Source organism: Notolepis coatsorum (assembly GCF_963971535.1).
Source record: "Notolepis coatsorum genome assembly, chromosome: 17".
Taxonomy (NCBI): domain Eukaryota; kingdom Metazoa; phylum Chordata; class Actinopteri; order Aulopiformes; family Paralepididae; genus Notolepis; species Notolepis coatsorum.
The window spans coordinates 68117753-68133570 of NC_140181.1; the positions used below are offsets into that span (position 1 = coordinate 68117753).

The 15818-nt window shown below is 45.8% G+C and overlaps 1 protein-coding gene across 3 annotated transcripts; it reads left to right on the forward strand.

The window, feature by feature from the left end:
• Positions 1–398: 398 nt before the first annotated feature.
• Positions 399–11168, forward strand: inavaa (innate immunity activator a). 3 transcript variants are annotated; one of them, XM_084334030.1, is made up of 10 exons: positions 399–508; positions 4525–4626; positions 5088–5221; positions 5850–5972; positions 6318–6549; positions 6729–6782; positions 7050–7293; positions 8168–8314; positions 8434–9160; positions 9368–11168. In XM_084334030.1, exons 2-10 carry the CDS (start codon positions 4554–4556, stop codon positions 9458–9460), a joined length of 1827 nt encoding a protein of 608 aa, XP_084190156.1. In that variant the 5' UTR covers positions 399–508; positions 4525–4553; the 3' UTR covers positions 9461–11168. The 3 variants fall into 3 exon arrangements, with proteins under 3 accessions (XP_084190156.1, XP_084190157.1, XP_084190155.1); XM_084334031.1 differs by having other exon boundaries at positions 426–508; positions 4528–4626; XM_084334029.1 differs by lacking the exon at positions 399–508 and adding an exon at positions 4347–4384.
• The last annotated feature ends 4650 nt before the right edge of the window (positions 11169–15818 follow it).

Sequence of the window (15818 nt, forward strand, 5' to 3'; positions counted from 1 at the left end):
CCCTTAACTTTTGCCTCCCCCCCCCCGGCGAGTCGCGTGCTGCTGTGTCGATGGTCCTCCAGAGCGTGTCTGGAGAGAAAGTAGTGTCGGGGCAAATTATCTCCAGCTCGTAGGGTTTATTACTCGAAACAAAGTAATAACTGCCTCTTAAAGTTTGTTGGCGGGGGGAAGTAATGCATTGACAACTTGTAACTTAAACGATTCAATGTATTAAAATAACAAAAAAATAAGACCTTCCACTAGCAAAAAAATTGCTAGCACATTAAAAAAAAGTATACCCCCCATCCCAAACAGAATGGTATGAACAAGAGACAGATGTCCTAAACGCCACGCCTACTTTGCTCCCAATCCACACACACACACACACATACATACACACACACACACACACACACACGTACACACACACACACGTCTGACTCGAGAGAAAGAAAGTCACAACTCCGGCTTCCCAGAAGTGATGCCGTACATGTGAATAGCAGAAGACGAGTAGACAACGCACTGAAAGGTAAGCGCAATACATTTATTGTATGAGCATCATGGAACAGAGAGAGTACTTGGTAGGTTTAGTAACAATTGTTTCACTGACGCAAACGATAAATGTATAAACTTTCCAAGATAATACCGTTATGGCTTTGGTTACTAACTTGTTCATAGCCTGGCTATATGCACCTTAAACATTTGATGATGCTTTTTCTCAATACTCTTTTGGTCTTCTAGTTATTTATGAAGGTTTTTCGGACGGCATTATTAAATGGGTCATATATCCTGAAGATGATGTATGTAGCATTAACATCTGCTAATTCATTCATTTGATTTTAGGATTTAGTCTTTGGTTGTTGTTGTTGTGTGTACCGACTCGTGGCTATTTAAATTAATCTCTTTAACACTCGAAGATGATTGATTTAACATAAACAAAATAAACACACGCAATTTGTTAATACTCGTATGGCTCAGGAACTCTATTGTCTTTGTACATAAAAGGCGTGATGCAAATTGATGGGAACTATTTGCACCTATTGCCAATAAATCAACAAGAGATCTCTGCAGACAGACCTGCTCTGATGGTGCCAATGATAACACCTCAGTGTTACCGAGCCGCGGGGAGTATCCTACCTGTTTGAAAGGGGCAGGCGCAGCTTTAGTAAGAAGCTGCTAGGGTCAAGAAAGCCACATCCTGTTAACATCCAGGGATGACCATTCAGCGGAGAACAATAGGACATCTCTTCTTAGCCTCTGTATTTACATTGTCTTTGGGTTGTGACAGAGCTTCAGTGTCTGGTCAACATATGGCTTCCACAGACTGACTGCAGGAGCATTGCTGGAAATGGTGCTCATTGCTTGCCCCGTATTAGCTCTGATGGAAAAGTACCATGTACTATGTCATAAATGTATAGATGTAGCAGTACTGTCTATCTGTATGTCATGTATGTCATATATGTTATTATGATGAATTGAAAATGGGGGACCCTGATGTAAACAAGACGAAAGTCTTTCTCTGGTCTGCATCCCCTTAACAATTGTATGTATTGAGCTGTACTGTACCCATTCTGCAATCTGTTAATAAACTTTTTCAATCAATCAATCAAAACCATAAGACCACTGCACTAAATAACAACAGAGATCGGAATGAAAGTTGGCATAGGAAAAAGGCTGCCCATATCCAAGCATTGTTTTAGTTAGGCTTTAGTTAACAGATGCCACACTGCATGCTCTCCATATGTGCCTCGAACACTGTCTCTGCGTTATCACACTATAGTGTCTACAGTTTGCTCATGTGCTTGGGCCTTCAATACGTTAGCAGGAGCTTACTTCTTTGGGGTATGATGATCTGATTTCAGCGAAGTGCTTTGTAATTCTTACAGGGGTTCTCTCTCTCTCTCTCTCTCTCTGCTCCCCCACATTGAATCACTTTTCCTCCAGCAGACCATGCTGTATACAGAATGGATCCATTTTGCTGAATGGATGTTGGCTGTTTGTCAGCCTCTGGAATGAGGCATACTGTAAAGTCGTTTGGTTTTCTTCCATAGTATCAGCATTCAGTTGAGAATCTTAATTACAGGCTTCACATGGGCCTCGGTCTGGTTTTCAGGCATCCCCTCGCTGTTTCCTTGGCCAGGCCGGTCCCTGTTGGTAATTCCAGGGCCGACCACAGTGGTAATGAGCACGGTGGTGGTGGCAGCATTCCAGGAGATCACAACTCCGAAGGCTCATGGGAAAGGGTGGTGGGGAAGTCTGGGAGACAGTGAATCCACATCATAATCTCCTGCCATAAACACCCACTTCCGTAGATGGTACATTTTCACGGTCCGGTGAGGGCGGCGAGGATGGGCGTTAACGGTCAGCTTTATACCGTCCCCTTCAAGTTCTTAGATAGTCGTTTGTTAGCAATGGACCGCAATTAACATGTCTGAGACGAGAGGTATCAGAGGTCGTACTTTTTTCTCCTTCTCCTTCTCCTCCTTCAGGAAATGGATTTCTACTCCTGCTCTACCCACCCAGTTGAGAGATGTGTGTCATCCCCACTGTTATGATTTCAACACACTCGTATGACGACGATTCCCATTAGAAGCCGGGGTGAATGATGTAGACGTCTTGGCAATAGGTTGAGACTTTCAGCAGCGATCTGCTGTTTTATAAGAACCCCCAACCCCACCCCACCCCACCCACCCACTCAGTCAGCCTGTAGACCTCCGACCACAGAGACATTGTGAAAGTCTTCGGAGAGTTATGGAGTGTAAGTGGGTAAAGCCCACATTACCCTGCCTGTCTCTGATTACCGGACCGGATTTCTGTTGCCTTCTCTTAGTTTTATATTGCTGCTGCAGAGCCATGTGTCTGAGAGTACCGTAGTCTCCCTGTGCAGGCCCCTTTACCTCTCTCTCTCTCACACACACACACACACACTGCACCCTCTACTCTCACTGCAGCCCTGTCTCAGCATTGGGCCCGACGTTGGCGCGACAACAACACTCCTCGGGCTGAAGCCAGAGGTGTCAGCAGAATATTGTACCCACAGCAGATTACCCAGACTGGTGGGTGGATACAGGCCCTTTTGTTGCAGTGTTTTCACTGTAGCAGCAGTGGCACAGTCCAGCTGGCTGTTCCTCATTGTTGCTACCGGTGGGGCTCAAAGCTGCATCAGTTCACATGAGTTACTGTGCTGAATGGCCAGGGCCTGTCGGATCATCACAATAACATCCTGTCAAAGGAGGTTCTCATGCACACAAGCCCCCGTGTCTTCCTGGCTGCTCCAGGAAGGAGGCCTGATACCCATCTCTAAACATTGTGTACGAGACTGGACCCTCGGATCAGCCCCTAGGCCTTGCTAATACGCATTCACTAACCCATGTGTGCGTGTGTCCCTCACCCTATATAATATTGACCCTCGAAAACATTTGTCTAAAAACAGTTTCTGTTGATCTACTGAACTTCATGTTTTTATGTAGATACTGAGGGGCTGTTCTATCACGTTGCCCCATCTCTCTGTGAGCTGTGGTTTCATGGCTGCATGATGACAGTGCACCGGCCTGAGCTGAAACAAGGCAGGCCAATGATGTCCCTCTAATCACGTTAGTGGCTATAAAGTCGTTCCTTGTGCTGAAAATGTTTTTAGGAGAATGACGCGTTGAGTGATGGTAGGCATGTGAGCCTAAAAAAATACATTTATTCTTTGGAAACTTTACTCTTATCCTCAGGGAACTTCTTCAATCCGGGCCTCCAACCTGTTCTACTCCCACCTCATGTTGGCTTGTGAGCCAGACGTCCCACTTATCCTCTCTGATTTGTTGGTGTTATTATTGTTGTCGTTCCTCTTCCTCTCGTTGTGCTTCTCCCTGTCCCCCGTTTTACTCTCTAATTTTTTACTCTCTGTCAGATGTCGAGCGTTACAACTACAGCGGAACCGAGCTGTGATCGTAAACATGAATTGTGTCCTTGTGTCATTTACGTGCGCGTGTGTCAAACGGGGATGTGTGGCACATGAATCAGCACAGGCCCTTATGTGAGCTGATGCTGCGTTGGACAAGCCCAGCATTGAGACATTCTTCCACTTCAAAGCCCCCAGAGGGGGTTCTCTGGCCACTGGTTGAATAGAGGCTGTGGGAGGGGTGTGGGGGGGGTAACAGGTGCAGTCCACTAGAGGGGTAATTCCCTGCTGCCATCTGCTTTCCTTTTTTTCCAGGGGCCTTCATTCTTTTTAAACGCCCTCTGACACGCCTCACGGCGACACACTCCCCCCCCCCCCCCCCCCCTGGCCAGCCGCACGGTGCCCCGTCGCCATGGCGCCCCGATTCAGATTAACCCCTGCACATGTGCCGAGTCAAGCGTGGGGGTCTGCTGCCATTGTGTTTAAGGAGCAGGATGCATCGGGGGGGTTGCATGGGTAAGTGTGTGAAAGGACACTCGCCATCTATTCACTTTTGTTGAGGGAGGAGGGATGGAGAATAGAGTCAACTGATTTTTTTTTATCTTCCAACTTGGCGTCACGAAGATGCTCATCTGAACAAACTTTGTTTCCTTCAGCAGGTATCTCCAGAACACACTGTGAAGACATGGACACGATGGCAACCATGGAGAGTAAAGAGGAGATCAGTGACACAGACAGTGGGATCATTCTACACTCTGGTAAGAACAATTCTATAACACACACCACACCACAGAGTCATCGTGTTGACGGGGGTGTAGAACTGTAGGGGAATTCTGATGCGGTTTAGCACGGGGAAGGTTGTGTGCTGATAATAAGTACATTTTAGTTTAGTCTAGAATTGTGAAAATGCAGTAAATGTGAACAACGAAATTATGTCAAAAACTTCATTTCCATTGTGATCCTTGATCTAAGTGGTGGTATATCTATACATGGTGGCACAGCAAACTATCCAAGTATTTGGGCATATCTAATTGCACGTGTATAATGCATTACAACAGTTTATAGTCTTCCAAAACAAATTAAGAAGTAATACATCACTTCAAAACAAACTACGTAGAAACCCTATGATAACAATGATGTTGATGATGATGATTAAAGGGGTGTGTGTGTGTGTGTGTGCGCATGCATGTGCGTGTGTGTGTGTGTGTGTGTATTGCAGGTCCAGACAGCCCCACATCGCCTGTAAAGGACCTGACTACCCACACCAGAGCTCTGAAGCTGAAACACCAGGCCCTGGAGGACCGTCTGGAGCTCTGTCTGCTGGAGCTGAAGAAGCTGTGCCTCAGAGAGGCGGTGGGTTCAGATTCAGATTCCTTTTATTGTCACGTCAATCAGTACTTCACAGCAAAAAAAATAGTGAAATTCACTTGTTGTGGTTCCTCAACCATAGCAGCATCCAATAATATAAATAAAATAAAATGAGCATAGTGTCATTCTGGCATGTCCTCGGCCACATTGATCCCCAGGCACAGTTTCACTTTTATGCACTGTTTGCTTTCTAACAATCCCTTTACAGCAAGCCTATTAATCAACTGAGTTCTGTTCTGTTCTGTTGAATACCAGTATTAAATGTTGTCAACTATATTCTTATTTATATTCTGAATTGATCACTAAGACATACAGATTGTGAAAGGCCATTATACATTTTAAGTAAATGTGACAAAAACCCAAAACAGAAAAAAGAAACAGCACCACTTTGACAAAAAACAACACATTTATTATATGCAAACAACCTATTGCAATTGATTTCCAACAGAAAATAACAAATTTTATTGTGATATGTCCACATATAGTAGAATATAATAGTAGTTTAAAAATATAAATTTGTAGTAAAAAAAAAAAGAAAAGAAAAATCGTTTTGTGTCACACTGCTGTAACGGCTCAGGATCTGACTTTGGGTTTTGTTTTCATGTTTTCACAGGAGCTGACTGGCAAACTGTCCTCAGACTACCCTCTGATGCCAGCCGAGAAGCCCCCTCGGGTTCGTAGGAGGATAGGAGCTGCTTTCAAGCTGGATGAGGGTCTGATCCACCAGGATGGAGAGGTAACGTTACAGACCAGTCACTCTTTACTATAGTATCTTCTTCTTTACTGATTGAATCTGAATCAGAAACAATCTGCCAAGTACAATAAAAATGCTGGAATTTGTCTTGGTAATGAAACACAACTTGCAGACTTTCACAATATATATCGTCAATGATGGACAGTATTACCTCAGGAGTGGACATACATGTTACTTTACAGACCATATACATTTGACTACTGTGTTCATTCATGAATAAGCAGCAGTGAGTATAAGTATAAAAGCAGTGTGTCTTAGAGTGTCACAAACCTAACCTCCCAACAGGGTTAGTAAACTTTGTGTCTCAACTACGTACCCATCCCACAGGATTCCGAGTTGCATTCGTTGGAAGCGGACCTGGCTCTGCAGCTGCAGATCTTGGAGGCGGCAAGGAGACTCTCCCTGGAGGAGAACCTCAGCAAACCGCAGAAGAAGAGCCGGCTGCAACAGTGCAAGAGGGAGGAGAAGAAGATCAAGGAGCTGCAGGAGACTGTGTTTCAGCACAGGATGAGGAGCGAGTGCACCTCCCCCCGCACCCCACTCCCAGCCAGCCACAAAGGTATAGTGACACTGCTGCCCCCCTCAGGCCAAACTGCGCTCTGCGTGGGACTCGATTAAAAAAGACTCAAATCAATACTTGATACTCGACCATTAATGTAACCAGTGCTTCATGTAAATGTTATAGTTGGTTTTGGTGGAGAACCTTCTTCTCAAGCTGATTTTTGTTTCTCTGCTCAGATCTGTGCGTGTCTGATGACAGCTCCCTGTCTGACGCAGTGGCCATGGACGATGGTGAGTTTTCTGACAGCCGATAACTGCCTTCACCCTCACACCTTATTCACCATAATACACGGAGCGTACAGGAACTTGTCATGGTGACAGCAGTGCAAAGACATTCAATAACTTTCAAGACACACGTACTGTGTCATCATGACACCTGGTACACGCCATGGTACAACTCACATACAGTTGTAGTTATACTTGTACTGAAAAGGTAAAGAAATATTTGTAACCATAATAGTCACTTCCTCCACTCTCTATCCCATGTTCCGTTCTTAGATCTGGACTCCTCTGGACCCCTGTCTCCTCCGGCGCTTGGTCCCTCCTATCCGGACCCTCTCCAGTTCTCACCCAGCTCCCTTCAGTCTTCCCAGGTTAGCCTGCAGCAGTCGACCCTAGGCTCCAGCTCCGGTGTGGGGTACCAACGCTCTCCCATCCAGAATTCTCCCTGGAAGGAATCCAGCCTGGATCCGCCTTACCAGAAGCCCACTAAACCCCTCTCTGCCTCCAGCAGCAGGTCCAGGTGAGAGTCCTCCATGCATGGAAACAGCCAGGGCAGGAAACATAGCACTTTCATTCACCAGCCACACAGTTCATTAGCCTCTTTCATGATCTCACCAGCTGATGGTTATTATCTACCTCATCCTTATTATCTCCCTGCCAATATATATACATATTTGTATGAATATTCCTGCATTTAACCCCTCTATATATTGTTATATACACCTGCATAACCCATAGCTCTGTATGATAGCATGTACAATAATGCTGTGTATACAGTATATATATATATATATCTATCCACACCTGTCTGTACTTGCCTGCACATAATCCTTTTACATCTATATCTGTACATATCCTTCTCTTACTGTTACTCTGCTGACCATACATCTGATTAGCACTACACACTCAGTAGTACTAATTTGTATATTTTGTACCCAGTTTAATCACCTGTACATTGTATATTGCTGTTGCACTTTACTGTTACATTTGCATCTTCAGGCTTTCCTTTAGCTTCGTTTTCCCTGACATTTGTCATGACTTCTGTTGTCCTTTTTTCAATTTTATTTTATTTTAAACTGTGAAGCATCTTTGCGTTAAATCAAATGTATTATTATTATGTATCCCTGGGGGGGGGGGGGGGGGGGGTTGCATTGTTGTCAACAGCCCTACATAGCATGGTTAGAAAAGAATGTACAGGAAAAATAAGAATGTGGGGGAAAATACACACAGCACAAGATTCCTATTTCCTGTTTTCTGTAGTAAAAAAAAATATATATATTTAAATAGAAATGCACCTTAGAAATGACAAAAACCCACCAGCATTTCCTGCTCTGGAAATAGTTGCATGGTATTGTATGTCTTGACGGCCTCCATCCTGTCTTTGATGTGTGTAGTAGTCCAGTGGGAGCCCCTGTGTGTGGCGAGGGCAGGATCCTCCCTGCCCAGTTCATCAAGAGTCTCGCCCTGCGGCACAGCCACTCCAGCAGCGCCCCCTCCACCCCAGAGTTACATGTTCGCAGACAGTACTCCCAGTCCTTCAGGTAAAGGCTCCCGATGTCAACACGCGGATGCAAGAAAAGCAGAATATCACGTTCATATAAATGGAAGAACCCGTGTATTTACGGTACATATTTACTAACCTGTAATGTTTTCTTCTCAGACTTCCCAAGAGTAGGCAAACTCTGGAGCTGGAGCGCTTCAGCTCAGAGGGCGGGCGGGGACGGGCCAGGCTGCCCCAGCGGCGCTGCGCGGCTGACTTCATGGTGCGTTCCCCTGAGTACTCCCCCCAGCGCCTGTACCAGTCCAGCTCTGAGGACAGCAGCTCTGAGCACTCGGCATCCTCCTCTTCCTACACCAGCTCCCCCGGCAGAGACAGACCCACGGAGATACCTAAGCTCTGCCCTCCGCCCTACGGGTTCCACTTCGGGTCCCAGAGCAAAGGGCCCATCAACGTCGTCGCCACCAGCCCCGGTGTGTACAACAGGAGCACAGGCCCGTCCCAGGCTAGCCACGGCTACGGCAGGGCCACGGCGGAGGAGGACGGCCCCCTCTCCCCTCGGGAACCGGACATGGGGAGGCTCCGAGTGTCCTCCCCGCCTCCTATCATGACCCGAACCCCACAGCAGAGCCAGTGGCGGGAGGCCTCGTCCTCACCCCGGAGGACCCTCAAGCCCCCCCCTCCTTACACCAGGCTGGTCCGAACCCCGTCGCTGAGGGAGTACCCCAACCACGCCTGCCGGCTGATGCCCAGGGAGATCGTTTCGGAGGAGCTCAAGTCCTGGCACCAGAGGAACCAGCTGCAGAAGTCCCGGCCGGGCTCCCTGGACCGGCAGGGCTCCTACAGAGTGAAGAGCCCCACTTCACCTCACCTGCCCCCCTACAAACAGGTCGGTACGCCCCGACACTTAACCTTAGCACATGTATATTTGCCCTCAGTGTTTCATACTAATCACCATTGTTTTTCCCAACTGCATATATATGGAATCAAACATTGTGATTTTCTTGTAAAATATTCAATGGCATTTACACTCAAGAGAAATCGTTCAGACAGATCATATGAAGCCCTGACTGTGATGCCCTGGTTGTTTCTCTAGGGCTCTGGCAACGTGATCCTCCAAAGGGCTGCGGATGGAACCCCCGTCCAGTGGTTCGTTGCAGAAGATGCTGAAATAGTGAGCCAGGTGTAGTCTTAACAAAACGACCCCCCCAGCAGTGTATCTAGTACGATACATATACAGTATGAAGAACCCTTTCTATTTATTATGAAGTCAATGGACTCTCTGTGAGATTGTACGTCCCAAGACGAGGGACACTGTCCTTGATGGAATTGACCTCTCGAGCCACGCTGTCTTTTCTTGATCCTCCAAACACAACTTTGTGGGCGGGGCTTGCGATAGGTCAATTCAGAAAACCTTAGGACCTATTTTGGTACCATGATGACTGAGCGCACCATTCCTCCATTTTCTTTTTATTTAATGCTATATGTAAGGTCGATATGAACGTTTATTTATTGTGAACTATTTTCTAAATAGATTTTCTAAGGAATTTAGGGTGAATCCAAGTAGATTATTTTCTACAGGAAGAACATGATTTGTTTTAAGTTTCATAAATGTCACACAGACTATCAACATTTCAAACAGGCTTGCTGTAGTTTCAAGGATCTCTATTTTGTGGCTGGCTCACATTTTGCACAACAGGTTCACCTAGTTTCCCGACATTTAAAAAGTATTTTTTTTGATTCCTAATATAATTCTTCCCACACTATTTATCTATTATTTAAAGAGTTCCCTTTTTGTAGCATAGACGACTATCTAAAATTCTTAATATACTGAAAGTGCAAAGTATTGCTCTGCTCTTTTTTTTTTTTAGCAAATGAAAAATAACAGCTGTAGAGTTATGACAATGTGAAATAAGCTGAATCTTAATCTCCTTCTTGTAATTCATATTAACCCCCGGATGACATTTTATATGGAAGTGATTTACTGGATGTTTTCACTGCGTTTATGGTGTTGTTGAGGTACTAACCAAGTGATTGTATCAGTTTTGATATTGTTTGTATGTTTATAATAAAAACCTTTATATGACTTAATTTAAAGTATACAGTGTGTGTGTGTGTGTGTGTGTGTGTGTGTGTGTGTGTGTGCGCAAGTAAAGCTTCCAACACAGTACCATGTATGAGATCGATGGATGGGCAGCCAAGAAATGTACACAACGTATACAAAAGGCATGCCAGTTTGACAAATGTATTTCGGCTTGTCTGCAAATCTCTTGCTTGGCGTTTACAAAATGGTTACACAAAATACCAGGTCACAGAGACACATTTTAATTCCATGTGCGTTACAGAACTATATGTGCAGAACTATATGAACTGATGTCAAGGTCTTCCAGGAAACGCACGGTCGTCATCATGCATGTCCCACAAGGAAACAGTTAACGCAACAACACAGATGAACACCAGGAGATAAACGCAGAGGAGAGCCCAGCGACAGCGGCGCAACCAGTGAGCCAGAGGGCGCTGTCTCCACATAAAGCCGAACCTAGGGGAGAAGAGAAGAGCCACATCATGGACCTCATCGGTCAATAAGTGATCAGCACGATAACCACCAAAGCTGTTGAATGAACAGACTTACGCAGGAAACTGGCAGCAAAAGGTTGAGTTTTTTCTCTCCTTGTCCGCCTTTTTCCTCAACAGTGATGCTTTACGCCGGTGTCTATGTCGTAGCGTGTCCAGAGAAGAACTGCCACACACACACACACACTTATTTTCCTCATGTGTGTGATAAACAGGCTATTGTTGAATCATACATTAAACCACATTGAGTCAGAAGCAGAAATTTTACATTTAAAGGAATATTATATGAACTGATATGAATAGTCCATATCACCCAGCTCTACTCGAGTCCTTGAAAAGTGATAAAATGTATTATCACCTTTTGCGTTGTGTGTTCTTGGTGACCACTTCCCTTGGTACAGGAGGAGGAGGCTCAGGGGTGGGGGTAGGAGAGGGCTCCAGGGGAGGCTGAAGGGCAGCAGCTTCTGATGGGGTGTCATCTGGATCTACAAGACTTGGTCCCAAACCAAAGAAGAGAACCACTAAGAATGAACTAGCAGCGGGGCAACATTGGTACAGTATCAGTATTGTGATTCTTCTCCCCACAATATTGTACCAATGCCATATAATGTTCTGAGATATGATGATAGAGGAAATTAACATTTCTGCCTTAAATGTCTGCTTGAAATTTTACTGAAATGGCTTGAATTTGTAAGTTGGTTATTCGTGTAATGGTTATTATGGTTAAGGTAAGGTGTTGGGGAATGAATGTACGTTTTTATGCAAGACATGCATAAAAACATTTGTGTGTGTCTAAATCAACTTGACTTTGGCACTTCATTGCCCTAAAGATAATTATCTCACCTTTTTACTGTGAACAACCAGTAACAAATAGCAATATATCCAAGATATCACGATGGCATCGTATCGACACTATCATTTCGAAAGCACTCCACTGAATCCCATCCCAAATTGAATGCAATAGGTTAATTGAAAACATAATCATATAGCCTAGATGTTACCTGTCGTCTGTCATGGAAATGTCCGCCTTCGTCGTGAGTGAGCCACTGAACGTGAGGGATGCAGAACCCGTCCTCTTGTTGGGCAAGTCTCCCATGCTTACCTGCTTCCTCAAGTGCCGCCTTCTCTTCTCCTATACAGTGAGTGACAGAAAGGGCAAAGACATCCGCCATCCAGATAGTGACATTTGGAAAGAGAAGGGCCTGGTTGAAGGAACCTCCCTACCTGTTGGGAGATGACCTCTACGCTGACCCTACGACGAAGGTTCCGCTGCCGGAAAGAACGGAGAGAACACAGAGGACAAGGGAGGGAGATTAAAGAGATGAAAAGACTTGAGACCTTATTGTCCCCAAGGGGACATTACTTCTCACAGATTAGATTAGATTCAAATTGATTGTCATTATGCAGCAAAAGTGCAGTAAAACGAAAAGAAGTTTGGCATCCAACCAGAGTGCAAAGGTAGCAGTAAAGTGCAACAGCAATATACAATGTACAGGTGGTTAAACTGGGTACAAAATGTACTAAATAGTACTAATCAGATGTATGTACAGAGTTGTAGTATAATATGTACAGTGATACAGGTATATTGGACAGTATGGTAGTAGTCATACTGTCCAGCAGCGTAACTAGTAAGAGTAGGATATGTATAGATATAGTAAAGGACTATGTGCAGGTAAGTACAGACAGGTGTGGATAGGTATGAATGAATGAAAACTTTATTTAACAGATTGCAGAATGGGTACAATACAGTACGGTTCAATACATACAATTGTTAAGGGGATGCAGGCCAGAGAAAGACGTTGTCTTGTTTACATCAGGGTCCCCCATTTTCAATTCATAGTGACATTTATGACATACACAACATACATGACATGACATTTATGGCATAGGGACATACATGACATACAGGTATATAGTACTGTTACATTTGTGACATATGTATGCAAATATACAGTACTGTTACCCATAGATCCTGACAGAGAGTATATACATATGATGGGGAGGAGACTGTACATTAGGAGGGGGTGGGTGGGTGGGAGAGAAATATACATACGGTGGGGAGAGAATATATACATACGGTGGGGAGGAGAGTAGACTGTACATTAGGAGGGGGTGGGTGGGTGTTAGAGAAATATACATACGGTGGGGAGAGAATACATACATACGGTGGGGAGGAGACTGTCTATTAGGAGGGGGTGGGGGGGTTTGGACATTTACGGTGGCCAGTTTCGTTGCAGCCTCCCGCAGGTGCTCTTTTAGAGCGGTTTTGAATGTGGGTAGGGATTCACATTCCTTTACAGCTTTGGGTAGGGCGTTCCACATTGATGTGGCATAATTGCAAAACGTGTTTAGTCCCTTGTTTGAGCCGAATCTGGGTTTAACATGATTTGTTGAGCTTCCTCTGGTGTTGTGGTTGTGGTATTCACTGACCTTTGGGAAGTATTTTGACATGGGTGTACATGGGTATGTATGCGGTGAGAATAAATATATATATATATATGGTATATACAGCATTATTGTACATGCTATCATACAGAGCTATGGGTTCTCACAGCACTGTATTAATCAGACAACACATACAATACAACAGTACATACAACATCATTGTGAGGATTCGCCTGTTCCCTGAACTTTTCCCTGTCTACTCTCCCTCACCAGCCCCCACCCTTGCGATGATTTAGGCCATGTCCCCACGTATCTGGATCTTTTGCCAAACGGATATTCTCAGGCTGATTGATTGATTGATTGATTGATTGAAAACTTTATTAACAGATTGCAGAATGGGTACAACTGTGAGTACCTTTGACATTTCTCTGTGATACTTGTATAACGAACGGTTCGGTTAGAACCAGTCCTTCAGGGTAAATCTAGGTTGGTTTCCTATTGAGGAGCAAGTGACTGTGGATTCACTCGGTACATCACATTCACGAAAGGGGCTAACAATCTCCGGATTCTGAAACTAAATATGGCGAGTCCTTATCACAAACTATATATATACTAATTACAACAAGACATTCATTAATTGCATTGTACATGTGGTGCCGTCGTCGCATATATAAGTAAGGATAGTTTGAATGACATTTCAGCACCAAGTCCACCGAAGTTATTACTTCAAAGCGCTAGGTGTAATAAGGATGTTTTAGGTGGTGGTAGTTTCTCTGTTAGGACATTAGAGCTGAAATATATAGCCTAGCTAGCCTATAGTCAGTCTGATATATATTAGAGAAATAGTAAAGTAATATTCGCCAAACAATCTGACGGGCCAGATATTATTACGGCCCGCCACAGTCTGAGCATGCGTAGTGAGCTGTGGCGTCATCGTTTATCTAGACCAGGGGTTCCCAAACTTTTCAGGCCAGGACTCAGAAAATAAGGCGTCAGAGAGCCGCGGCCCAATGCACATCGTCTGGCTTTTTTTTTTTTTTTTTTTTTGCCAGGCGACCGATAGAATATAATTTTAGAATACAATTAGAAACACTGTCCTGGCCTGCTTCTAAGTTCAGTGGCCTGACAATTTTTATTTTTTTTTTATTATTTTTTAAATCATCTCGCGGCCCACCCGTGGCTGCTCGCGGCCCACCTTTGGGTCGCGACCCCGACTTTGGGAACCACTGATCTAGACTATGCGTTTACAGTGGCTGCACGGATCCACTGAACGGATATTTTGGAAAATCTTCACTTTAAAATGCGTTTAAGAAAATCTCCGTTTATGTCTCTGAAAACACCCTTTACGTGTGGATGAAAATCCCAATCGTGGAATAAAATGTGCGTTTGGCAAAAGATCCAGATACGTGGGGACATGGCCTTATTCTCCTCTACTCTTCACCAGCCCCCACCCTTGGACTACCTTCACGCAGCTGTCATAGTTTATGATTAGCGCCCCAGAGGGCTTTATATACCTGGACCTCCCTTCCAGTCCTGGTCGGGTCGTTCTGTATCTGTGTTCACTCTGTATTCATGGAGTTCTGTACGTTACCATTCTGTACGTCACCATCACCTGCCGCGTCTCCGGCATGAGACGACGGTCCAGCCATCACCACCTGTCGCCGTTTGCCTGGAGTGGGACACCGTCTTCGCTCTAATTCTCTACGGGAGGTTTTCCAGTGTTCCCACTCCAGACGTCAAGGCGGCTCGCCATCGCTCCCGATTCCACGGGAGGAAGGCGTCTCTTCGTGATCCTCGTTCCTGGGGTGAGGCTCGTCGTCGCTCCCTAGTATTCCACGGGAGGACGGCGTGTTCCCATCCCGGTCCCCTGGGACCCCCTTTGTTCTGCGCTGCCCGTCTGCAGCATCCGAGGAGGAGGAGGATCTCCGTGCCCGGCCCCCGCTGTCGGGTCCCTGTTCTCCGTGCCCGGCTTCCGCTGTCGGGTCCCTGTTCTCCGTGCCCGGCCCCCGCTGTCGGGTCCCTGTTCTCCGTGCCCGGCCCCCGCTGTCGGGTCCCTGTTCTCCGTGCCAGGCCTCCGCCGTCGGGCCCCTGTCCCCGTGCCAGGCCTCCGCCGTCGGGCCCCTGTCCCCGTGCCAGGCCTCCGCCGTCGGGCCCCTGTCCCCGTGCCCGGCCTCTGCCGTCGGAACCCTGTCCTCATCCCTGTAAGCAGCTCTGGCCCTCGCCCTGTCCAAGGCCTTAACCCTGTTCTCTGTCCCTGTCTCCAGCCCGCCTCTCCGGGCCTCTGTCCCTGTCCCCCTCTTCAGTGCCCCTGGTCCTGGCCCTGACACTTAGCCCTGGTCCTTAGCCCTGCCCTTAGCCTTAGTCCCTTAGCCTGTTCGCCTCTAAAAGGCACAGTGCCGCATTTTCCATATTTCCTTGACTCTAGTGTTTTTGTGTTTTCCCTTAAAGGGACTGTGCCGCTTTTTGTTCTATAATAAATATTTGCCCTGTTTTGGCTTACTCTCATACCTGTCTTGTGTTGTGCGATTGGGGTCGGTTACAAACCATAACAATCATATCACCGCGCTGGCACGCTCATATACCGTACC

What these genes read in the sequence shown, in the direction of transcription:
- inavaa (XM_084334029.1), top strand. Translation starts at nt 4,363, where the DNA reads ATGCATCGGGGGGGTTGCATGG. An exon ending in AGCTGTGCCTCAGAGAGGCG is followed by an intron (nt 5,222 to 5,849) that starts GTGGGTTCAGAT and finishes ATGTTTTCACAG; the next exon opens with GAGCTGACTGGCAAACTGTC. An exon ending in ACTCCCAGCCAGCCACAAAG is followed by an intron (nt 6,550 to 6,728) that starts GTATAGTGACAC and finishes TTCTCTGCTCAG; the next exon opens with ATCTGTGCGTGTCTGATGAC.